This window comes from Sus scrofa, chromosome 2 (assembly GCF_054392235.1).
Source record: "Sus scrofa isolate SSC_HxYL_T2T_F1_AM1 chromosome 2, Sscrofa_HxYL_maternal_Yorkshire_Landrace_v2.0, whole genome shotgun sequence".
Classification (NCBI taxonomy): domain Eukaryota; kingdom Metazoa; phylum Chordata; class Mammalia; order Artiodactyla; family Suidae; genus Sus; species Sus scrofa.
Genome location: NC_139384.1, coordinates 19,641,463 through 19,667,956, shown reverse-complemented (window position 1 = coordinate 19,667,956; position 26,494 = coordinate 19,641,463). Strand labels below are relative to the sequence as shown.

Genomic DNA, 26,494 nt, shown 5'->3' with positions numbered 1-26,494 from the left:
CACTTCCAGTGTGTTTAGAATTCTAGGCTGTTCTGCTGAAAGCTTAAGACAGAAATTTTGCACAGGAAGCAGTGATACAGAGAGCAATGCCCAGTTCTTCCTATGATACAGCCCCTCAACCACACCGCTGAAAGGAACACATCTTCCCAGATCTACAATCTCTCTCCAAAGGAAAGGATGCTGTAGGTATCCGACAGCACATATACATCAAGGGTAGCTGGCAGCCTTGAAAACTGGCTGGAAAAAGTTGTAAGATACATCAAAGTATGGATGGATTTTAATCTTTTTTGGTAAGACAATGTTACTTCTGGGCAGTAAAAAAAAAAGATACCGAGTACATGTGCAAAAACACCAAATAAGGAGTTCCCATTGTGGTGCAGCAGAAACGAATCTGACTAGGAATCATGAGGTTGCGGGGATCGATCCCTGGCCTCGCTCACTGGCGTTGTCGTGAGTTGTGGTGCAGGTTGCAGATGCGGCTTGGATCTGGCATTGCTGTGGCTCTGGCATAGGCTGGCAGCTGCAGCTCTGATTAGACCCATAGCCTGGGAATCTCCATATGCCGCGGGTGTGGTCCTAAAAAGACAAAAGACAAAAACAAACAAACAAAATCCCCCCAAAACAAAACACTGCATGAGAATACAATCTAATATTTCAACTTCCAGGCACTGAAAGACATAAGGTTTCACCACTACGTTAACTGTGACTTCCTTCTTTCATTCTTAAAATCAGGCAGAGGGTGGCTCTTCTCCAGAGCTAGTCTTTCTCAAACCTCAACCCCATGTTTGAAGTCTGTATCTTTAAGGGGTTTATACAAGTTTTATGGTTTCAAAAACTCTTTTCATGAACCATAGGTAAAATTAATCAGTGATGAAGTAAGAGACAAATGGGACATCTTATTCCAAATCCCTATCTTACTTGCTCCTTTGCTCCTGAGTAAAGAGGACATCAAGAAGTGTAAGGCGAAGATTACATAAAATAAAGGTCATATAACTTCCTTCAAGTTTCTAAAGAAAAGAATTCTTCTATTTTCATATCCTATAGCAGCAGTTTTTAAAACTTTTGGTGTCAGGACCCCTTTAAATTCTTAAAATTGGGAGTTTCCATCACGGCTCAGCAGAAACAAATCTGACTAGTATCCATGGGGACGCAGGTTTGATCCCTGGCCCTGCTCAGTGGGTTAAGGATCTGGCACTGCTGGGAGCTTGTGGTGTAGGTTGCAGACGTGGCTTGGATCCGGTGTTGCTGTGGCTGTGGTGTGGGCCGGCAGCTGTGGTTCCAATTTGACCCCTAACCTGGAAACTTCCATATACTGCAGGTGCAGCCCTAAAAAGACACACACAAAAATTCTTAAAATTACTAAGGACCTCAAAGTGCTTTTGCTTATATGACTTACATCTATCGCTATTTATTGTTTTAGAAGTTTTAAAAGTTTTTAATTTTGAAATATAAATAGAATCGCAGGAAGTTACAAAAATCGTGTACTGAAAAAAATTTAAAGCCAAGAACACACATTCCCTTTAGCTCTGAGTGATGACATCATTCCTCATCACGTAGCATCTAGAAAAACTCCACTGTCCTACTCTGGAGAGAATGAGAATGAAACTCCAAAGAACACTTCAGTATGATCGTTAAAATATTTTTGATTTTATATTTTGATTGATATGATATTGCATAATATATAAAAACATATTTGCTATTGTGACTCCCCTGCAAGAGTCTCAGGGTCACCCTGACCACACATGTTGAGAACTACTGTCCACAGAAGTGAGTCTGAGATGCCAAGATATACGCTTCATCCACAAAGCATCGGCTCTTTGCTTAAAGAGAGCAGAGGAAAGTCCCACAGAGATGCCGTACCAGGTCCAAAGGCCCAGGTTTTGGTGACTGACCAAATTACTACCATAAACCAAAGAACCTGACCCAGGCGTCTTCGCTAGGCGCTGGGGATATATGATTTCTGGAGATACCCTGGCTATGTCAACTGCAACTTTATCACTTGCGAAAAAAAAATTTATAACTGTGTCAACATATCTTTCCTTCTCATAAAAGTGATGACAGTGGCAATAAGGACATCCTGAGGATTAGTGGCCGGCTGCGTCTTATATTACCAACTCTCTCTAGATGGTTACTGATCCCCAGGAAATGCTTGCCTCTCAACTGTGATTGTCTAATTAATGTGGTCGGGGCTTGTGCAACCCAGCAGCAAACACAGCTCTCTGTGTTGATTTTAATCATCGCCACTGTTGGGACACTGTAAAAGTAGAAGTCAGTTATTTCTAAAGAAAATCTATTCCAGTAGGTTTAACTTAGAAAGGTCTCAACATTTAGTAGTGTAGCGTTCTTTTTACCTTTAAATTCCTGAAAAGAACAAAGTTTGCATTTTAAGATGAAAACTGGCAAAAGCTTTTAATTAGTGATTTGATCTGAGTGGATCCTCTGGGTTCAGTCACTCAAAGAAAACAATAGAGCCTCTTAGCCAAAAGTCACAAAAAACTGGAGTTCCCATTGCAGCTCAGTGGAAATGAGTCTGACAAGTATCTATGAGGACGAAAGTTCAATCCCTGGCCTTGCTCAGTGGGTTAAGGATCAGTGTTACCATGAGCTGCGGCGTAGGCCGCAGACGCGGTTCAGATGTGGTGTTGCTGTTGCATAGGCTGACAGCTGCAGCTCCGATTTGACCCCTAGCCTGGGAACCTCCATATGCCACAGGTGCATAAAAATACAAAAATAAATAAATGAATAAATAAACAAGTCACAAAAAGCAAAAACATCCTTTAGGAAAGAGACTCATATGCAGACCCATAATCATCTGCTCCCTAGAGTGTCACCCTGTGAAGGATCTCTACCAAGAAGCCACGAGCTGGCAACCCCTGGCGATGCTTCGACTGAGGAAAACAGAGATAGTCTTTGGTGCCAGCAAACACAGTTTCTGAAAGGGACTTCTGGTGCTCATTCACAGAACAGGGAGAAAACTATGTCAATTGCTAATGCCAAAAGCCAGGAGAACTGGAGGAAATGATGATTTTTTTCGGTCTTTTTAGAGCTGCACCTGCGGCATATGGAGATTCCCAGCTAGGGGTCAAAATGGAGCTACAGCTGCCAGCCTACACTACAGCCACAGCGACACCAGATCCGAGCAGCATCTGCAGCCTACACTGCAGCTCACGGCAATGCCAGATCCTTAACCCACTGATCGAGGCCAGGGATCGAACCTATGTCCTCATGGATACTAGTCAGATTCCTTAACTGCTGAGCCACGATGGGAACTCTGGAAATGCTGAATCTTGAGAGCAAGGCTGGGCCTGTAGCCACTGGCTGTATCCAAGGAAGGAAATCTGCCCAAGGAGAGAACTCTTCTATGGCCCAGGCCTTCCAAGGACGACACACTTCCTTTGTCTCCTCTGGAATTGTAATTCAGGATGTGCACATGGTACTCTTCTTCTTCTGTCTTTTTAGGGCTGCACCTGCATGCGGCACATGGAAGTTCCTGGGCTAGGGGTCGAATCACAGCTGCAGCTGCCAGCCAATGCCATGGCTCACGGCAATGCCAGATCCTTAACCCACTGAGCAAGGCCAGAGATTGAACCCGAATCCTCATGTATACTAGTTGGGTTCTTAACCCGCTGAGCCACAATGAGAATTCCCGGTATTCTTTTGATCTTTGGAGAGGCGTAGACCGTTAGTAAGTACTAAGAACCCTCAAGTTCAAAGGACATTTTACTCATGATGATCAGAAAGACAAGGTCTGTAATTCACAAAAGAAATGGGACATGTACAAAATGAAACCCTTGGTTTCCCTCCTCAAACCTGCTCCTCTTGTCATTTCCAATAAATGGCAGCTTCATCCTTTGGCCAAAACCTTTGGCTGTTGTCTTTTTCTCACACTCTGTCATCTAATCCTGCTGACTCTTTCATGCAGACCGAGTCGGTTTGCACCATCTCTACTTCTGCCATCCTATTAGACCAAGCCATTGTCAGCTCTTGCCTGGACGATGGCAACAGCCTCCTAACTGGTCTCCCTGCTCCCATCCTATCTCCCCGCTGTCTCTTCTCCACGTCAGACGTAGCGGCCCTTCTAAAATCCAAATCAATTGTGCAAACACCTTAAAAATAATAAATGCAGGCAAGAAGCATCAAAGGATGCTAAAACCGGTTGTTAGGGAACTGGATATTTTTACCATCTTGATGCTATTTCCAGCTAAGGAAACAGGCACCTTTATAGGTAGGGATACTTGGTGGAATCTGTTTTAAGAGATGAAAGTTAGCATCACCATCAACGGGACACAGAGACAACACAGGCCTCTTGTGATGCCCTGAGAAGGGTTCGTATTTAGTGCTCCTACAGATATGCACGCCCTGAATCTATTCTTAAGGAAACACTCAGATCATCCCAGTGGAGGAACCCCTGTTATGGCACTGGCCTACCTTATGAAAAATGTGAATGTCATGAAAGACAAAGACAGGCTGAGACACTGTTCCAGAGGAAGGAGACTATAGAGAATATTCCGTAACAATAAATGTCAAGAGTGATCTTGGATTGGATCCCAGAGCAGACAAAACAAAGTGCTGCTAAGGTGTTTATTGAGACAATCAGAGAAATCTGCAGGTGGGCTATTTTTATAATAATAATGTTTTAGCAATAGTAAATTTCCTCAGTTTGATAAATGCACTGTAGCTATGTCAGAGAACGTCTTTGTTTTTGGGAGATATACACTTAAGTATTCTGGGTCAGGATTCATGTGGCCTGCAGCTTTTTAGCTAGATCTGCAAAAAAAAAGTGGGCGTGGGGAGTTCCCATCATGGCACAGTGGTTAACGAGTCCGACTAGGAACCATGAGGTTGTGGGTTTGATCCCTGGCCTTGCTCAGTGGGTTAAGGATCCGGTGTTCTCTTAAGCTGTGGTGTAGGTTGCAGACATGGCTCGGATCCCACGTTGCTGTGGCTCTGGTGCAGGCCGGCAGCTACAGCTCTGATTCAACCCCTAGCCTGGGAACCTCCATATGCCACCGAAGTGGCCCAAGAAATGGCAAAAAGACCAAAAAAAAAAAAAAAAACCATAAATAAAAAAATTTAAAAAAAGTGGGCGTGGGCGGGGGTTGGGGACTAGCAGAGGTGGCAAAATGGTAACAATTGGTGAATCTAGGTGAAGGGTATGTATCTGCTCTTTGTGTTGTTACTGCAACTTTTCTGTAGATTTGAAAAATTTTCAAAAATGGAAAAATAATAAAATGAAAAAAGTGAAAAAAATAAAAAGTGAAAAATAACATCATGTCTCTACTTAAAACCCTCTAGTACCTCCCACTTCACTAGAAGTAAAAGCCACAAAGCTTTGTACCACCGACCCTGTCCTCTGAGGTCTCCCTCCCACGGCTCTGCCTGCTTGCTCTAAACGTGACACTTCCTCCTACAAGCAGGGCTTCTGCACTGCTGTTCCCTCTGTGTGGAATGCTCTTCCACCCACAGATATGCCCACACACTCCACTCCCATCAGAGAGGCCTTTTCTCATCACTCTTCATAAAATGCAGCTTCCTGCCATGACCTCTATGGCCCTTACATTGTCTCAGTTTTATTCACAGCACTTATTACCTGCCCTTTCACACGTGCCTTTGCTTATCACCTGCCTCTAGCGGTGCAGTATGAGCTCCCCAAGGGCAGGGAGTTGGTTCTGTCCCCTGTTCCGTCCCCAGCCTCAAGAACAGTGCCTGCTCAGGGAGTATTTGTTGAGTGAATCCACTGTTTTGTAGGTGCTCATTTAAAAACTAGTTTATACTCCCACAGCTTCTGGGGGAAGGACTTCTGAGTATGTGACACTCTTTCAGGAACCTGTTTCTGATAAGTCTGCTGAATGATGTTGCTTTAAGGAAAAGTTTCCCACGTCTTGAATTCTACTTGAAGCAGGAAACAAGGACTGCGAGTGCAAGGGGCATGTACACCTTGTTCATCACCTGCCCCCCCCCAAAAAAAAACCACACTGCAGAAAGAAACCTGCACTGCTCTCACTCATAGGAGCTGACTGCCCACTCCCGCCCCCGCCCTGAGAACTCGTTCCGCGCAGAAAGAGTCCAGACCCGAGAACGTGGACTAAGCTTCCTAATGCGGTATTGAGCACAATTCTTAAGGACGTGCAGGACTTGGGGCCCAGCAGAGAGCTGCCTTGCATGGCACACAGTGTCCTGCAGGGAAGACTGCCGTCCCAGGGTGAGTCAAGGAGATGCAACTGGGAAGGAGACAACATATGACAGTGGATTTCCCGACTGAAGAGCCGAGCAAGAGAGTGAGCTTTTCCCAAGTTACTTACGTCTGTGGAGGTGGGGCTGGGCAAGGACACAGGCTGGACAGGTGCAGGGAAAGTGAATGTGGTCTCTGTCTTTTCATTTTCAGGGGAGTCAGGATGACTGGATGGGGGGGATGTTGGGGTAAGGGCTCCAAACCCCAGCACTGCATTGTATTTTGGAGGACGACCTATATACCAAGAGAAGGGAACAAAAGGGAAAACGGGGAGGGAAAGAAAGGGGGAAAAACGATCTTACATACCTTTGGCCAGTGTTCCTCATTGGCTAGCATGGAAAAGGAAGTGAGGTAGCAGACAGCAGGTTAATACAACAGTCCCAAAGAGAGGAAGAGAAGCAAAGATTTAAACGTCATCAGACACCAATGCACGAGCCTCGAAAGAAGGGAGGATGAGAGAGCCTCAGAAAATGCCAGGAGACACCCAGTTATGGCAAAGGTCTGTGCCTTGGGCAGATTATGGTGACATTCCTAACTATTACAAGCTGAGATTTCTTAAGGAAGAACAAGACTCAACGCTCAATGGGAGCCAAGGCCAGCGATAAGAACTTATTTTATTTTCCCCTCTTTTGCACATTGCTCCCTAAGGTTTTTCTGCCATCATCATTCCTATCGTAATATTAAAGATTCTCACTTCCCATGAATGGATTTATGGAGGACTTCTGCTTCGCCCTTTTCTTTCCTATCCACAGTTTGGTCATTTCATTGCTGTGCATATGGAGAGAGGCAAAAGGGGCAGGGGGCAAAATTCAGATGAACCAGCCTCACCCCCCTGCTGGCAGAGCTAGAAAGGGATGTTTTGGGAGTAGCTGGAACCTAAGAGCTGAAAAGATGTTCTGGGCTAAATGTATTTCTGGCCTTAGAGACCCTCCCGAGTTGATGAAGAACTGCCTCCCCACTTTCCATGACAAACATTCCTGTGAACTACATGTCTAAGAACTGGGCTGTTCCAAAGTCTCAGGAAAGGCCCTGTCATCAGCAACACTGCTAATGAGAGAGGTGATTTGAGCAAGAGCATTTTGAATCAGACTTCATGGCTACAGAGGATCCATAAATGAGCCCTAACAGGGGTGGGCAGTTCAGGTCAATCACTCTTATCTAAGTCAGGGTCCTTATCTTCTATGGGCCACGGTCATGGCATCCAAGCTGTAAGTGATCCAAAGTGTATGCTCGGCACACCAGAGGCAAAAAGGAGCCAGAGAGGTACACAAGCGGCTACAAACACTGGTGGATGGGACGCAGGATCATGACCTTGCCAACAGTTACAATTTATAATAGAATTATGCACAAGAGCCATGATTCTGTCAGACACCTGCACAAACATTACCCATCTGTGCGAAACTGGCACTGTCTGCAGTAGAAAGACAGAGCGCCCTGGTTTGTCTTTTCTAGGGAATTTAGTGCTGCTAGAAGGGGAAGATGAAGGCTCTTTATTTACCCACAGAAGGCATGTCCTAGGCATTGTGAATGCAGGCTTTCATCCTCTGACCTTGGCAAGAGATGCCAAGGTCTTTCTAGTTCATTTAACCCCTGTCCTCTTTGCAGATACTGCCCACCAGGAGGCCAGTTAATTGTGGCTTCTGGCTGGGAGCTCCTTTTTGAGAACTGTGTCAGAGGTCACTAAAAATTGCCAAAAACTAAATAAAACTGCAAAAACTAACCCATGACACAGGTTACTGGGGCCCGGGAATCAAGAAGAAGCAACAGCTTAGGGTTTCCCATCTCAATATGTTTTGGCTTCTTGAAGGAGAGGGCTGATGAAACATGAGAATGGGTCACGAAGGGTGGGGGTGCCATCTCTCTCAGGGAGGAGGTGGTCATGGTACAGTTGCAGCCCTGCCCACGGCAGACAGAGGGTCAGGGTGACCTCCTGGGCTTCCAACAGCTCTGAGATTGTGTGTGCATACACAAAAATTAGTATGCTGCTCCACTCACTCTGCAACCTTTCTAGCCTGCAACTATAATTCAGGGACACATTATCATGTGGAGAAAGGGACCTTGGGATGTATTACTAACATCAAAGAACAATTTCAGAGCCTTGTTGATGAGCTCGAACTCTGAGCTATTAAGACCTATTTGGAACCTGCACCATGAGAGCAGCCGCCACCTCTGCCCTGAGAGTGAGATGGAGCACCTGCCCGGGAGGGTGGAAATTGGGGGATGGAGCTCTGGGAATTTCTCCTTCGGGGAGCCTGCTGTGACAGTGATCTTTTCTTCCTTAGTGGGAGGTACCCTTTTCTTACAGATGCGAAATTCTTTCTCCTTCCTGGAAAGTCTGCAGCTCACAGAAGCTTAAGAGTCATACTCTGGCCTCACTGGCAGCAGGACAACTTAGATGCCCCTAAGAACGCCTTGGCAACAGCAGCGCTCTGTTCTGCTCAATGATGCTACCATGTTTCTTCACAAGGTGTCCTCTTCATTGTGCTATTCATAGACAGCCTGGCGGGCCTGGGGCAGAAACGCTGCATTAAGCCTTTCTCCTGAGCCAGCTCTGCCAGAATCCCGGGAAGGACAGCTTTTGACTCAGTAACCGGAACTCTGATAAGAAATCTCGCTCTTTTTTTCCTCCATTCTCAGAGAACAACAAAACGATTTTCAAGGGATATAGGAGTTAGGCTCTAGGACAACAGGAGGAGGGAGGGGAGAGAAACACAACACAGAAAGCAAAAGCAACAGCAAGGGAGAGATGCAAAAAGGTGCTCACCTCGCTTCCGGGTCCCGGGATGCATTGTACTATTCAGGTATGTGACTGCACTCTTCTTACGCTTTGGGGATCGAAGAAGGAAAGGTGACCGGTTGAGTAACACGGTTACTACCAATACTGGCACAAGCCAAAGCCCAAGCACCACATGCTCATCGACATGCCAGCTAGTTAGTGCTAGTCATCCCAAGGTCTCAGTGCTAACTGGGATTAATCCTATGTACTTGGCTCTGAGGGAATATTCCAGAGAGGGCTGTCTGTCTCTGCTTCTGAAAACAGTTGTGTTCAGGTGACCGGAGGAGTTTAATTTTTAAGGTAGATCTGTATCAACTTAAACTTAGGGAAAAAACTAAGGGGCAAATAGTGAATAACACAAACAAAATGATGTGATCAGCCAGAGAAAAAGCCATCATTTCACAGAGCTGGCTAAGCACACTCAGGGTCCTGCTCTTAAGCAGAATTTCAGATGGGAGCCGGTGAACAAATCATACATTAAACCGAAAACGAGAGGGAGGGGCCAAATGCTGGCCAGGAATACCTCTGGCTCAAAGACCGCGCCACTGTATACTGGATTTGCTGTTGTTCTTCTTTTTCGCTCTTGCCTCTTGCTTTGGATTTCTTGGGAAAGCAAAAGACTTGGATTAGAAGAGAGGTAGGGAGAACCTCAAAAACTTAACTTTGTTGTTTATCTTTTGGTTTTCCCATGAGAGTCAGAAATGAGGGCAGGTCTCTCAGTTTCACTGCAGCCTCAGCAGAGGCAAGCACACTGCTGGGAACAAATATGTAGGGTCATCTACTCTCACCTCCTGGAAAGCAAGGCTATGCCATCCTACAGAGTGGCTCTCTGTGATCAAGAGCTCGACAGTAGACAGTGCCTGTACAAGCTGTCCTGATTTAATTTTAGGTCACTGAAATACAGGTGTGATGAACTTTACCCACAGACCTAGACTGAGTAACCACAGTTCACCATTCTTGAATTAAATAACTAGGACAGGTATAGCTTCGCAACTGTCCTTAAGATTCTGATAACCTAGCGCGATTGAAAAATACAAACACTTGTTGGAGGGGCATGTGATACTTTGCGCTGCCTGAGAAAAAAGTTTCTCTAAGTGAACAGAAGCCACTTTAACCCAGAAAACTAGGGAGTTTCCTCGGGACAGCAGTGTGGACAATGACAGGAAGGAGAAGGGCTAAAACTTAGATAGAAGGACGGTAAGTTTACTCCAAAAAAAGAGGCCACACTGGTTGAATCATGCTCCATTTGTGTTCCAATTTTCTATTCTAGCAAATAAATCAAACATTATTTTCAAGAACAAAGCGCTGGGTCAGAAGCAAGGCAGTGCCATAGGTATCTTCTCTTACCTTCTAGATGGTCATGTGTTACCAACCCTAGAGACACCATGAAGGCAAGTTTCTGTGCCAGAGAAAGAAAAGAATATATTTTAGTTTGGGTTCTCCAAAGCCAACAGCATATTCCCAGTTAGACTCCTAGAGAAAGCCAACCCAACAGCCAGTGGCTTGAGGAAAGCCAAGTTCAAGTGAATGGGGAGCAGGCACCTTCCACCCTTGCAGCTATGGGGCAGTTCTGGAGGCTTTCTGATCTGACAGGGGGCCTACATCTTCTACTTTCTCAATGGCAGAAACAGTATCTTGAGTGACCCTAAGTTTTTTTTTTTTTTCCCCCAGAAAAATTCTCTTAAGAGGGAAGAGGACTTCACACTGAAAACACACATGGAGGGTTTCAAAGAGCTACCTGTACAACGAGCTCCAAATTCTAAGTACTTCGCTTGTCATACAAGGCCCGGGGGTTCTTAGATTTTTACTACCACTGACTGGTCAGTGATAACTCAAAGCTAAATGAGTTTTAGGAATGACAGCGGTGGTTCTGCTTAATACCACGGACCTAAAAGTTATGGAGCGATGTCTCTCTGACCACCACTCTCAGGGCTCCCTCGGACGCCAGACTGATCAGAGCACTGTGCTCCAAAGCTGGAACGTCAGATGCTTAAAAATGGAGAGAGCAACAGATTGATGACTATTTTTCTCTTTGGTTGCAGGCAGTCTGGAAAGTATGTCTTCATTTTCTGCCGTACCACTGCATGTGGCTGCTAAATATGCCAAATAATACATCATCGATTTCTCTCACTGATGAATATGGAACATCGTTAACTGTTAAAAGAGACATACTCCTGCAGAATTATTTATACCACAAACTGGTCTTTGAAAATCCTGACATTTTACCCTCAAAATTAAATATTATGATATTCTGGCCTAAAGTGATAGGTTCAGGCGATTCAAGGTACTCAGTGTTTTATGAAGATGACCTCGAACGAGCCACTTGAGAATACAGATATGTCCTTTAATGGTCTCCTCTCCTTAGAGTCCTGAAGAAATGTTTTTATTTATTCTTTTTCTTATTTCAAAAACGTGGGTGGGCACCTATCCTCCTGACAGCCAGGGTACTTCAGTAAGGAAAAGCAGTCTGGGACCTGCTGCCCGTTTTCTCCACTGCATACGTTTTGTGGTTGACAATTAACCACATTCCTACTTTTCACTATTCCTTCAAAACTTAAGATTAGAAGGCTGTCTGCTAACTGTTCTCTGTTAATAAAGCAGCGTGTGAATTGATATTCAGATACACTTTCTTTTAATCAAGTAACAGCACACTTCTTGGCCACTCATATCCAACTCATCTTTGCCAATCTACATCAAGCTCATAAAATAATAATTAAATGGGGAAAGTTCTCTTCTGTGGAACAGTTTTCAGTGATAAATAGAATAAAATGTTGTCAAGAACTTTTGCCTCATCTATGTATCACACATTTGCCAATAACTAATTTATTCTCTTTATGGCAGTGAATCTATCCAGTTGGAAATACCTGTTATTATGCCTGATGGTATTTGCTTGCCCTCACTGTGCCACTGACAGAAGATATCCTTCCGTTTCTTTTGATAAGAAAATTTTGCTAATAGCCTGTCCTATTTTTCCTCCTCCAAGCCTCCTATTTGTCATTAATTTTTCAGATGATTTCATAAGTTTCTCAGCGATATACATGACTAGCACTTCTTCTTGGTCTCTTCCTTAGAAGCAAATTAAAAATTAATTTATTTCATACCAGAAAGAATTATAATTTGTACTTGTTTTAGAAAAAACCTAAACTGGCTTAATAAATCACTGCTTTACTTCTGTGAATGGCACTGAAGCTTTGATGGCTTCACGCCACTAGTTGACATGGTTTCATTACAAAGAATACGCTGAGGATAGAAGGAAATGGATTGCCAGTCTAATAAAATCCAACTCTCAGATATTCATCATCATATTACCTGTCCACATTTTTTTTTTACAGCTGCTTGTACAATAGTATCAAACTAAATTCTCCTGTCTAAGGACATACAAATCCACATTCTATATTTGTACCAGAGTCTTGTTTGCTATTTAAGTTTATAATAGTATTCTAACTTATAGTACAGATGTAATATTTTCATCCCTACTTTTATGCTTCACTGAACTACTTCTGAGCTACTGCTTCATTTGTGATTTGGGGATCTAATGCAATACAGTGGTAATAACAACAATACACATAAAACAAGTGTAATCGATAACACAGATAGACCTTAACTGAGTGAACTAGACATCTAAAAAATGTTGGCTGAGACAAACAATTTGTAATGACCATTAGCCATGCAATAGGATACCTGAAAAAATGGTCATTAATCATACAATTCAAATTGGTGACATATGCATGAAATGCCTGTTTGCCAGCTCATAGACACGCAAGGCCACACTCTTAATCCGCCCCAGGCCAACCTGATTTGGCAATGACATTACCGAATAATGAGAAAGCACAAGAAAAGGAAATCAAGTGACTCAGACAGCGAGGGTCCCTCCTGATGTGTGTGAATAAGTCACATCTCATAGACTGAGCCATGCTTGGGAGGGCTGGGCCTACCAACCTGAGGGTTCTCCTCCCGTTTTGGTTTGGGCGCAGCAGGTGGAGTGATGGTGCGGCTTTCTGTTTGTTTCTCATCTGTTTCTGTGTGGGATTTAATTGTCTAGGAGAGGAAAATGAAACGAAAATTCAGAATTCACTTTTTATTACAAGAACAAAAGCAAAGTCTGACTGTAGCCAGCAAGAAAGAAAAGAACTTGCTAGTAAAGGAGAGCATATGAATTTCGTCTTGGAAGGGGGGAAAAGTAAAACGTAAGGGCCCAGTTGAAATGATTCAATTGTATAACTAGACTAGATACAAAGCTATAAATACAATAGATTTTTTTTAATGCCACACCTATGGCATATGGAAGTTCCTAGGCCAGGGATGGAATAAAAGCCACAGCTGCGGCAATGCTGGATCCTAAACCCACTGTGCCAGGCCAGGGATGGAACCTGTTCCTTCTCAGAGACCCGAGCCACCTCGGTCAGATTTTTAACCCACTGCACCAAGGTGGGAACTTCACAATAGTTTTAATTATACATAAGGAAAAAAAAATCTATGGTTTAATTTTTAGGTATAAATATCAAGTAAAGGCTGCTCTTTCTAATTTCAATGTGCAGGTGTAGTTTTTCAGAAGTAAGCCCATTCTTGTTACATACAGGTCAAGTTCCAGTTCGCAGCATCCTTAAGATCTGAATAATGTCCGAAAAAATCTTATATGCACGTTTTTCTATTTCAGAACAATTCCAATCATAATCTAAGAGAGGTTGCAGATCTACCTTTATTTGGGGTATTTAAAACCTGCCTGCATCATTCATTAGAGGAGAGATGCAATTGCCAAGGAAAGGCTCTCTTGCAAGACATCCTGATTACTTCCAACCTCATCTTCAAGATGCATTCATTCCAACAAAAGAAACACCAGGAGCATTATCATCTTCAGACATAAATGGAAGCTAGCAAACTGGTAGACCGGCTCTGCATTACAATTCTTATCATGGCCCAATGGCTAATTCATTTTACGAAGCCCTCTGTAAATACTGAAATGATATTAGAACAGTAGATATAAAACTATAAACACAAACCTAATTTACTTTTTCAAAATTAAAAACAATGCAGATGCAAATGGTCTTTTTGTATAGCAACAAGTAATTAAATAAATGAAAGTGAAATTGTCTGATTACTGATGAGTAGGAGCCAAATGAAAGACTGGTCCTACAGCAGGATATAGAAAGTTCTCAAAAATCATTATGCTGTGGAATATTTTACTAGATCTGAAAAACTAACACAATCACCAAGATTTTTCCCTTTCTTTCCTGGCCACGTCCATATTTTTCTTCTGCTTCTCACACTGTTACTTTAGGACGTGCAAGTATCTGCCTTATCAATACTGTGGCGACCACTGTTCTGAAGCATACCTGCTGCTTAGTATTTCTTTTCATGGGGGTCCTGACACATTTCCACCTCTGGACTATAAGCTACTTGAGAGCAGGACTGTTCTACACACTCGTGCACCCCTCTGAGCCTAGGGCAGGACCTCACGTAGAGCAGGTATACTGCAAAGAGATGCTGATCTTCTGAGTGGGGAGTATGACCTACCAGAAGAATCATTTGCTCTCCTCTCTCCCAAACACACACATTTTTTTTTTTTTAACCAAAAAGGACACATTTCCTCCGTAAAACCACCAAACACACCTACAAGGGAATGGCAAAGTAGTTTATAGTGACATTTTTAAGGTCCTGGGTGTCCAGCAAGCTTATCTTCATAGCTCTCTGATTTGGAAGGACAGGAGTCTGAGGGAGGAGGGAGAAGAGAAGGTCAACTATTAGGATTTGCCGCTCCATCCAAGGCTATGTGAAGTCCCGTGGGGTCTCTTACTTCCATCTCTAAGGCTGAAAAAAAGCAGGCAGTGGCAATACCTCTAGGAAAGTAAACCAATTCCTCTTCACTAAGGAATTGTCCAGGGTTCAACTTTTTTCTCATGCAAAAAGAATACAATTATCCCAAGGTTGGATAAAGAATACCAAAAGCATCCCCTCCCCCCCAAAATTAAGATAAAACTATCCCCCCCCAAATAAAGATAAAACTATCAAAACAATGGGGAGGCATCCTTCTCTCATGGACCTTCCACTCTGGGGGAAGCCAGCTGCCATGCTGTGAATAGCACCATGGAGGGGCCCATGGAGTGGGAAACTGAACCTCCTGCCAACAGCCAGGGAGAAGTGAGGCCTGTCAACAACCATGTGACTGAGTTTGGAAGGAGATTATCCAGCATCAGTTGAGCCCTGAGATGACTGCAGCCCTGGCCACTAGTCTGAAGGCAAAGTTCTGAGGGACCTTGACCCAGGACCACTGAGATAAGATGCAACCTGTTCCTGACCTCAAAACTGTGTTAGATAATAAACGTTTGTTGTTTTAAGCTGCTTTAAGACACCAAAAAAAAGACACATTAGGGTAGGGGAGTGACACCATGGAAATGACAGGACAGGGAGCTCTAAGAATCAATCCTTTCACTGAAGCAACCATTAAGTTGGCAGAAATAGACAGAATCAACTTTTTAAAACTTTAGAATCTAATTAAAAAAAAACAAAAACAAAAAAAAACCCAAAAACTAAGAGCAACCAGGAGGGCACTTACTGAGGAAGAAGCTGCTAAATTTTACCAAGAAAGCATTTCTCCTCACTATCCCCTAGCTCAGCAGAGGCTGTGGAGAAGCCTATGTTCCTGGTGTGATTCACTGAACCTTGTTCTCAGCTTGTGGTTGTGTCTGCTGAACACAGTCCCTGGTAGCAGTCCCTGAGGACTGGTGCAGAGGCTGAGCCTCTCTGACAATCTTAGGTTGGCATGGCTTTCTTGTTGCCATCTGATGAAAGCATCTAATGGCATATGTTACCTGCAGTTACCTGGTGCAAAGGATGGAGGATGGATATGCAGCAGAGAGACCCAGTGGCTCAGGGTGGTGGAGGCTGAGGAAGAAGACTCCTGGAGGAGAAAGGGCTTTGAGGTGCTGTCACATATACTGGGGACTCCAGAGTGCACTGAACATTCCCAAGGCCAGATGCACACTTAGAAAAGACCTGAGAGAAGACTAAGCTTGCATTTCTGGCTGATCTTTGAGCTCCATCCAAGAAAGAGGTGAAGTCTAAGACAGAGATTTAGGTGGCCTGGCTTAGCATGAAGGAGAGGCCCTGCTCAGAACCAATCTGCAAAAACCAAAAGAGGTGTTTGTTTGCTTGTTTTTGTTTTTTTCTTTTTCAGCCTCAGTTGCGGCATATGGAAATGCCTGGGCCAGGGATTGAATCTGAGCCATTGCTGTGACCTAAGCCAGAGCTGCAGCAATGCCAGATCCTTAACCCACTGTGCTGGGCTGGGAATCAAACCCGTGCCACCTAAGAGACAGTGCTCGATCCTTAACCCAATGCACCACAGTGAGAACTCCTGTTTTAAATTTACTTATTACTACTTTTTCCTTCTTTCTGGCTCTAGCTGTTCAAGTAAACATAATAGAAGAGAGATTTCAATAACCATTCATGACAAGAAATAGTCTGCAAAAATAGTCTGGAAAAGGCACTAAACAGACAAACAACTGCAGCCCTCAACAATCAAGAACAGTAAACCCTAAGGTGGGAGGAAAATATAATTTCCAGAGTCATTGCACTGTAATTTCAAAATGAAGAGTTCTCATAAATAATTATAAGGCAAACAAAGAAACAAGAAAGTATGGCCCTGTCATTGGAAAAAAAGAAAAATGACTAGAACCTGGCCATAAGGAAGTCTTTCTCTCTAGAAAAAGACTTCACATCAACTGCCTTAAAAACACTCAATGATACATAGAGAATGGATAAGCAACAAAGCCCCGCCATTTAGCACAGGGAATTATATTCCATATCCTCAGAGAAAACATAATTGAAAGTAATATAAAAAATAATGTGTGTGTGTATATATATATATATGTATAAATGAATCACTTTGCTGTACAGCAGAAATTAACACATTAGAAATCAATTATATTTCAATAAAAAAAGTGCCTGAAGAGCTAATGGAAATCAAGGACAAAGAACCACCACGACAACAAAAACCCAAGAGAATAATGTTTCACCAAAAAAAAAAAAAAAAAAAAAAATATATATATATATATATGTATATACACACACACACATATATATATCAATAAAGAGACAGAAATTATTTAAAAGAACCAAACAATTTATTTTTTCTTTTTAGAGTCACACCTATGGCATATGGAAGTTCCCAGGCTAGGGGTCGAATTGGAGCTGCAGCTGCTGGCCTACACCAAAGCCACAGCAATGTGGGATCTGAGCCTCCTCTGTGACCTACACTGCAGCTCAAGGCAATGCTGAATCCTTAACCTACTGAGCAGAGTCAGGGATCGAACCCATATCCTCATGGATACTAGTCGGGTTCATTACCACCGAGCCCCAGTGGGATTCCCCAAAGAGAAATCTAAAACTGAAAAAAACCACAGCTGAAATGAAGAATTCACTAAAGGCATTCAGGTTTAAAAAAAAAAAAAAGTAGAATACCAGGGAGAGAGGAGAGACAGAAAGAAGCAGAAATATATATAAAGAAATAGGTGAAAATTCCCCAAATGTGATGAAATCTAGTAATCTATAGCCATACCTCATTTTACTGTGCTTCACATTATTACAATTTGCAGTTGTTCCATTTTTTATATATTGAAGGTCTGTGGCAACCCTGCATTGGACAAGTCTATTGGTGCAATTTTCCAATAGTATTTGCTCACTTTATGTCTCTGTATCACATTTTGGTAATTTTCACAGCATTTCAAACATTTTCATTATTATTATACTTGTTATAGTGGTATCTGTGATCAGTGGTTTCTAATGTTACTATTAAAAAAAAAGATTATAACTTGCACAAGTTCAGATAATGGTTAGTATTTTTTAGCAATAAAGTTTTTTTGCTTTTTCGTTTTGGCTGTGCTCGTGGCATACAAAAAGTTCCCAAGCCAGGGACTGACTCAAGCCACAGCAGTGACAATGCTGGATCCTTAACCTGCTGAGCTTAACCACTGGAAACTCCAGAAATATTTTAAAATTAAGATATGTACAGTTTTTTTTGACATCATGCTAATGCCCATTCAATAGACTATAGTATAATATAAATATAATTCTGACATGCAGTGAGAAACCAAAAAATTCATGTGACTAGCTTTATCTGCTTTATTGCAGTGGTGTGGAACTGAACCTGCAAAATCTCTGAGGTATGCTTGTAGACATCCAAGTAGGATAAATTAAAAGAGACTCATAGTGAAACCCATTATAAAATACTGTCAAAAACCAAAGAAAGAACCTTGAAAGCTGCAAAAGAGAAATGATGCATTATATATAAGGGGTCCTCAATATGATTAACAGCTAAATTCTCATCAGAAACCAGAGACCAGAAGGCAGTGGGATGACATGTTTAAAGTGCTGGAAGACAAAACATTCTCTGATCTATCAACCTTACAAATGTTTTCTCGGATCAGTCTCCCAAAGCAACAGAAATAAAAGCAAAAATAAAGTGCTGGAAGAAAAAAAAAAAAGCCTATCAACCAAGAACTCTATATCCTGCTAATAGATCTCCCCTAAAAGAACTCCCTTTAAAGTTCTTCAGGATGAAACAAAAAGATACTAGACAGTAACTTAAAGCCAAACAAAGAAATAAGAACTCCAGTAAAGGTAACTATATAGGTTAACATAAAATCCAGCATTACTGTATCTTTGATTTATAACTTTTGTTTCTTTTGTGATTTAAAAGAGAAATGCATAAGACCGTAATTATAAATATATATTAGCAGCTATACAATACATAAAGATGTAATGTGTGTGAGACAACAGGAACTTAATGGGGCAGAGCTGGGTAGGAGCACAGTTTTTGTATACTACTGAAGCTAAGCTGGGATCAAATCAAATTACATTGTTAAAAATTTATGAATGTTACCTGTAATCTCCATGGTAACCACTAAGAAAATAACTAAAATATATATAGAAAAGGAAGTGAGAGAGCATCAAAAGAGTACGCTAGGAAAACACACACACATATATACACACAAGAGAGGGTAGTACTGAAGGAACTGTCAAAAAAAGACATAAGATATGTAGAAAACAAATAGCAAAATGGCATAAGTCCTTGCCAATCAGCAATCACTTTAAATGTAACTATTATTAAACTCATCAATTAAAGAATAGAGAGTGGATTAAAAAAAACATGATCCAACAATACACTATCTATAAGAGACACATTTTAGAGCCAAAGACACAAAAAGGTGTCCATCAGAGAAGAGAAAAAGATACTGCACACAAATAGTAACCAAAAGAGTATAGGATGACTATACAAATATCAGATAAAATTCACTTTAAATCAAAAATTGTTACAGGAGACAAAAAAGGTCATTATCTATTGATAAGAGGACCAGTTCATCAAGGAGATATGACAATTTCAAATATATATGCAACAAACAACAGAGTCCCAAAATACATAAAGCAAATATTGACAGAATTAAGGGGAGAAATAAACAGTTCTGTAGTAATGATTGGAGATTTTAATACGTCACTTTATTTAATGGAAACAACATGAGATCAATAAGGAAATAGAGAACTTGAACAGCACTGTAAACCAACCAGACCTAACAGGCATAGAAAGAACAGCCTACTTAAAAAGCATGAAATAACACCATTTGCAGCAACATGGATGGACCCAGAAATTATCATACTAAGTGAAATAAGTCAGAGATAGAAAAATATCATATGAGATCACTAATAGGCAGAGTCTAATAAAAATGATATAATAGAACTTACAAATCAGAAACAAAGGTTTCAAAACCAAACTTATATTTATCAAGGGGGAAACATGGGGGGAGGGATAAATTAGGGGGTTGGGACTGATAATATAAACATTACTATGTATAAAATAGATGGGTAACAGTCAACTACTGTGAAGCAGAGGGAAATTTACTCAGTATTGTGTAATCACCTCTAGGGGAAGAGAATCTGAAAAGGAATGGGTATATGTATATGTATAACTGATTTACTTTGTTGTACACCTAAAATTAACACAACTTTCCAAGTCAACTATATTACAATAAAATTAAAAAAAAAAAAAAAAAAAAAAACAGCCTACTCTAAAACAATAGAATACGCATTCTTCTTAGGTACACATGAAACATTGTCCCGGATAGACCTTATTTGGGGCCCCAAAACAAATCCTACTAAATTTTAAAAGACCTGAAATCATAAGAATTATCTTCTCTGAAAACAATAGAAAGAAACTAGAAATCAATAAAAGGAATTTTATTTTTTTTATTTTTTATTTTTTAATTTTTTTTTTTGTCTTTTTAGCTATTTCTTGGGCCACTCCCACGGCATATGGAGGTTCCCAGGCTAGGGGTTGAATCGGAGCTGTAGCCACCGGCCTACGCCAGAGCCACAGCAACGCGGGATCCGAGCCAAGTCTGCAACCTACACCACAGCTCATGGCAATGCAGGATCGTTAACCCACTGAGCAAGGGCAGGGACCGAACCCACAACCTCATGGTTCCTAGTCGGATTCGTTAACCACTGCGCCACGATGGGAACTCCATATAAAAGGAATTTTAGAAAAATTTAAAATATGTGGAAATGAAACAGCATATTTTCAGTTTTGATTTATTTATTCTTTTGGCTGTGCCCACAGCATATAGAAGTTCCCAGGTCAGGGATCAAACCTGAGCCACAGCAGTGACAACATCAAATCCTTAACTGCTAGGTCACCAAGTAACTGCAAAACAACATACTTTCAAATGACAAATGGCTCAAAGAAGAAATCACTAGGAAAAATTTCTAATTTCCTTGAAGAATGAAAATGAATGTACAATATACCAAAACTGGTATGATGCAGTAAAAGCACTGCTCAGAGGGAGAGAGAAACTCATAGCTGTGAAAGTCTGCATCATCTTGGGAGTGCTGGGACATGAGTTTGATCCCTGGCCCAGCACAGTGGGTTAAGGATCCAGCATAGCCACAGCTGCCACTTAGTTGGAGGCTATGGCATGGATCTGATCCCTGGCATGGGAGCTCCACATGCCTCGTGGTGGTGGCGGGGGTGGGGGGGGAGAAAAAAAAGAGGAGTTCCTATTGTGGCTCAGCAGTAACAAACCCAACTAGTATCCATGAGGATGTGGGTTCAATCCCTGGCCTGACTCAGTGAGTTAAGGGTCTGGTGTTGCCTTGAGCTGTGGTGTAGGCTGGCAACTGCAGCTTCGATTTGATCCCTAGCCTGGGAACTTCCATATGCTGTGGGTGCAGCCATTAAAAAAAAAGGGGGGGGGGGATAAGAAAAAAGAAAAAAGATCAGGATTTCCCTGGTGCCTTAGTAGTTAAGAATCCAGCATTGTCATTGCTGTGGCTTAGGTTACTGTTGCGGCATGGCCACAATTTATACACCATCAGAAAGAATAAAATACTTAAGGATAAATTTAATCAAAGAAGTGAAAAACCTGTACACTGAAAACTTTCACTGCTCAAAGAAATAAAGAAAACCTAAATAAATGGAAAGACATCTGTATTCAAGGACTGGAAGACTGAATATTGTTAAGATGGCAATACTATGCAATCTACAGATTCAATACAATTCCTATCAAAATTTCAACAGCACCCCCCATTCATGTAGAGCTGTCGGAGTCCTTAAATAGCCAAAACAATATTGAAAAAGAGAAAAGGTTAAGAGGACTCACTCATACTTCCCAATTCCTAAACTTACTACAAAACTACAGTAATGAAGACAGTGTGGTTGGTACTGCCACATAAAGACATACATACAGACCAACAGAACAGGATCAAAAGTCCAGAAATAAACCCCTACATCCATAGCCAATAGCTTTTCAATAATTGTGCAATGATTATTCAAGTGGAGAAAGAAACAACTCTCCAACAAATAGTGCTGGGAGAACTGGATATCCATATGCAAAATAACATTGGACCCTTATTTCACACTATATGTAAAAATTAAGTAAAAATGGATTACTGACCTAAATATAAGAGACAAAACTACACAACTCTTTTTTTTTTTTTTTTGTCTTTTTGCTATTTCTTTGGGCCACTCCCACAGCATATGGAGGTTCCCAGGCTAGGGGTCGAATTGGAGCTGCAGCCACCGGCCTACACCACAGCCACAGCAACAAGGGATCCGAGCCGCGTCTGCAACCTACACCACAGCTCACGACAACGCCGGATCCTTAACCCACTGAGCAAGGGCAGGGACCGAACCTGCAACCTCATGGTTCCTAGTCGGATTTGTTAACCACTGCGCCACGACGGGAACTCCAAAACCACATAACTCTTAAAAAAAAAAGTTAGGGGTAAATCTTCATGACCTTAGATGTGACAATGGATTCTTAGATAGGGTATCAAAAGCATAAGCAACAAAAGAAAAAAATTAAAAACTTTTGTGCAAAGGAAATTATCAAGAAAATGAAAAGACAATCTACATAGTGAGAGAAAATATTTGCAAGTTATATATCTCATAAGGGTCTAGTATATAGATTATATAAAGAATTTTTAAAACTCAACAACAAAAACATACATAACCTAATTTATAAACTGGCAAAGAACTCAAACAGAGATTTCTCCAAAGAAAACATACATATGGCCAATGAGTACATGAAAAGATGCTCAACAGCATTATTTATTAGGGAAATCTAAATTACAATATGATACCACCTCACACCAACTAGGATAACTCCAATTTTTTAAAAAAGGAAAATAATAAGTGTTGGCAAGGAGGTAGAGAAAACAGAACACTCAGACATTGCTGGTGGGAATGTAAACTGATTAAGTTGCCATGGAAAATGGTTTGGCAGTTCCTCAAAAAGTTAAACATAGCACTTTCCAATGTGGCTCAGCAGTAACAAACCTGACTAGTATCCATGAGGACTTGGGCTCAATCCCTGGCCCCACTCAGTGAGTTAAGGGTCTGGCGCTGCCGTGAACTGCAGTGTAGGTCATAGACACGGTTTGGATCCTGCATTGTTGTGGCTGTGGTGTAGGCCAGCAGCTACAGATCAGATTTGACTCCTAGCCTGGGAAGTTCCATATGCTGCAGGTGTGGACCTAAAAGAAAAAAAAAAAAGTTAAACATTAATATAAGAATGGGAAACAGGTACTGAAACAAATACTGGTACATAAATATTCATAGCAACACTATTCCCAATAGCCAAAAGGTAAAAATAATCCAAACATCTATCAATGGATGAATGGATAAACAAACTGTGGTATCTACATACAAATGGAATACTATTTGGCTACTCAAAGGAAGGAAGTACTAATATATGTTACAATGAGAATAAATCTGAAAACATGATGCTAAATGAAGAAACCAGACACAAAGGGTCATATATTGTATGATTCCACCTATTAAAAAAAGCCAGAATCGGTACATTTATAAAGATAGAAAGTAGACTGGTGATTGCTACAGGCAGGGGAGGAAAAAATGAGGAGTAACTACTTAATGAGTATTGAGTTTTATTTTGGGGTGATAATGCCACTTTAACATGATTAATTTGAAGTGATGTGAATTTCATAATAAAAAAAAAACAGTTAAGTTGGGAAACAAACAAAAAAGATTAAGCTGAAAGTATAGTCTCTAGGGAGTTCCCTGGTAGTCTAGTGGTTAGGATACTGTGCTTTCCCCACCCACTATGGCCCAGGTTCAATCCCTGGTCTGATGTGGGAACTGAGATTCAACATCAAGCTGCTGTATGCCATGGCCAAAAATAAATGAATAAATAAGACACAAATAAACCTATTTTTAAAAAATAAAAATATGGTCTCTATCAGAAATTATAAATCATCATCCAGAGGACAGGCTGCCCTCCAGATGTAATTTTTTTTCCTACATGGTATTTAAATAATTACCAGTATTTTAAAAAAAATCTCTGGATTTCTAGCTTTTCTTGGAAAAGTTTTCATTTGATTGGCTTTGTCAAAAGCAGCTGCCTCCTTGAGATGGAGTATATTACTTTGCAGTTAATCACACGTCTCTACCACCTTCTATTATCTTCTTGACACCAAGGCCAAATTGTCAATTTTGCCATGCTTGTCTTACTACTTCAAGAAGAAATTAAGAATAAAAGGGGGTTATCTCTTATACTCATGGTCCCACTGAAAGGGAAAAAAAAAAAAACAATCCACTTGTTTACGCCCAGTCTGCTTTACTCATTTATATTTCCTACTTTGCATCGATATAAATTTGTAAATACAAACTTCCTGTTCACTTTTGACTTTATAAAGACATAAGCCAAAAACTCCAGTTAAGACTAGAACTAAGTTAGCCATTTATACCCTGAATTCCAAATTCACCTTTTGAGGGTTGGGCTACATGAATAATCAAAATTAGGCACTTGCAAATTTAAAAAAAAGTCCAACAGTATCATCAATTAAGGTTAAAAAAATTTGCATTGAGGGCAAAGCAAAATCCATTATCTGGTCACTTGGCTCTATTTTCCCTACTATAGCACAAAATTAAAATGAAGGGCAATCCAGAATTAAACCCATGTACTTACAGTCAACTAATCTATGACAAAGGAGGCAAGAATATACGATGGAGAAAGACAGCCCGTTTAATAAGGGGTGCTGAGAAAACTAGACAGCCACATGTAAAACAATGAAATTAAAACACTTCCTAACACCATACACGCAAATAAACTCAAAATGGATGAAAGACCTAGATATAAGACCAGACACTATAAAACTCTTAGAGGAAAACATAGGCCACTCTCTGACAAAAACGACAGCAACATCTTCTCAGATCCACCTCTTAGAATAATGACAGTAAAAACAAACAGGACTTAATTAAACTTAAAAGTTTCTGCACAGCAAAGGAAACCCTAAACAAAACAAAAAGACAACCGACAGAATGGGAGAAAATCTTTGCGCATGAATCAACTGACAAGGGATTCATCTCCAAAATTTTTAAATACCTCCTCAATACCAAAACAACAAACAACCCCATCAAAAAATGGGCAGAAGATCTAAACAGACAATTCTCCAAAGAAGACATATGGATGGCCAAAAAACACAGGAAAAGATGTTCAACATCACTCATGATTAGAGAAATGCACATCAAAACCACTATGAGGTACCACCTTATACCAGCCAGAATGGCCATCATCAAAAAGTCTACAAACAATAAGTGCTGGAGAGGTTGTGGAGAAAAAGGAACCCTGTTCCACTGTTGGTGGGAATGTAAACTGGTGCAACCACTGTGGAAAAACAATATGGAGATTCCTCAGAAAACTAAAAATAGAATTACCATTTGATCCAGCAATCCCACTCCTGAGCATCTATCCAGAGAAAACCATGACTGGGAAAGACACATGTACTCCAATGTTCCTTGCAGCACCATTTGCAATAGCCAAGACATGGAAACAACCTAAATGTCCATTGACAAAGGAGTGGATCAAGAAGATGTGGTACAAATACCCAATGGAATATTACCCAGCCATTAAAAAGAAAGAAATACCGGCATTTGCAGCAACATGGATGGACATAGAAATTATCATGCTAAGTGAGGTCAGTCAGACAATGAGATAACAACATTAAATGCTATCACTTACATGTGGAATCTTAAAAAAGGACACAATGAACTCCTTTGCAGAATAGATATTGACTCAACAGATTTTGAAAAACTTATGATTTCCAAATGAGACAGGTTGGGGGTGGGGGGATGCACTGAGGGTATGGGATGGAAATGCTGTAAAATTTGGTTGTGATGATTGTTGTACAACTATAAATGTAATAAAATTCATTGAATAATATAAAATAAAATAAAATAAAATAAAATAAAATAAAATAAAATAAAGGGCAATCCAAAGACATACAGATGGCCAAAAGGCACATAAAAAATGCTCAACATTGCTAGTTATTAGCGAAATGCAAATCAAAACTACAATGAGGTATCACCTCACACCAGTCAGAATGTCTATCATCAAAAAGTCTACAAATAATAAATGCTGGAGAGGGTGTGAAGAAAAGAGAATCCTCTCTACACTGCTGGTGAGAATGTAAACTGGTGCAGCCACTATGGAGAACAATATGGAAGTTTCTTAAAAAACTAAAAACAGAGCTACCTTATGATCTAGCAATCCCACTCTTAGGGATATATCCAGAGAAAACTATAATTTGAAAAGATAATGCACCCTAATGCTTACTGCAGCACTATTTACAATAGTTAAGAAATGGAAGCAACCTAAATGTCCACTGACCAATGAATGAATAAAGAGGATGTCATACATATACACAGTAGAATATTACTCAACCATAAAAAAGAATGAAATAATGCCATGTGCAGCAACATGGGTGAACCTGGAAATTATACTACTAAGTGAAGTAAGCCAGAAGACAAATATCATATGACATCACTTTTATGTGGAATCTAAAAGAAAAAATGATACAAATGAACTTATACACAAAATAGAAATAGAACTACAGATACAGAAAACAACTTATGGTTACCAAAGGGGAAAGGGAGAGAGGGGGATAAATTAGAAATTTGGGATAAAAATATATACACT

At 40.9% G+C, this 26,494-nt stretch overlaps 1 protein-coding gene across 50 annotated transcripts in view; it reads right to left on the bottom strand.

Moving 5' to 3' along the window:
• PHF21A (PHD finger protein 21A) overlaps positions 1-26,494 on the bottom strand; it is a 200,824-nt gene that overhangs the window by 10,089 nt on the left and 164,241 nt on the right. For 33 of the 50 annotated variants that reach the window (XM_085011347.1, XM_085011335.1, XM_085011342.1 and 30 more), the window contains 5 exons: positions 12,948-13,046; positions 10,356-10,407; positions 9,532-9,611; positions 8,997-9,057; positions 6,303-6,466 (listed from right to left, as the gene is read on the bottom strand). In XM_085011347.1, coding sequence (XP_084867473.1) covers positions 6,303-6,466; positions 8,997-9,057; positions 9,532-9,611; positions 10,356-10,407; positions 12,948-13,046 — 456 coding nt within the window. Of the gene's footprint in view, positions 1-6,302; positions 6,562-8,996; positions 9,058-9,531; positions 9,612-10,355; positions 10,408-12,947; positions 13,047-26,494 lie in introns of all 50 variants that reach the window. The other 17 variants (XM_085011363.1, XM_085011366.1, XM_085011364.1 and 14 more) reach the window with 2 other exon arrangements.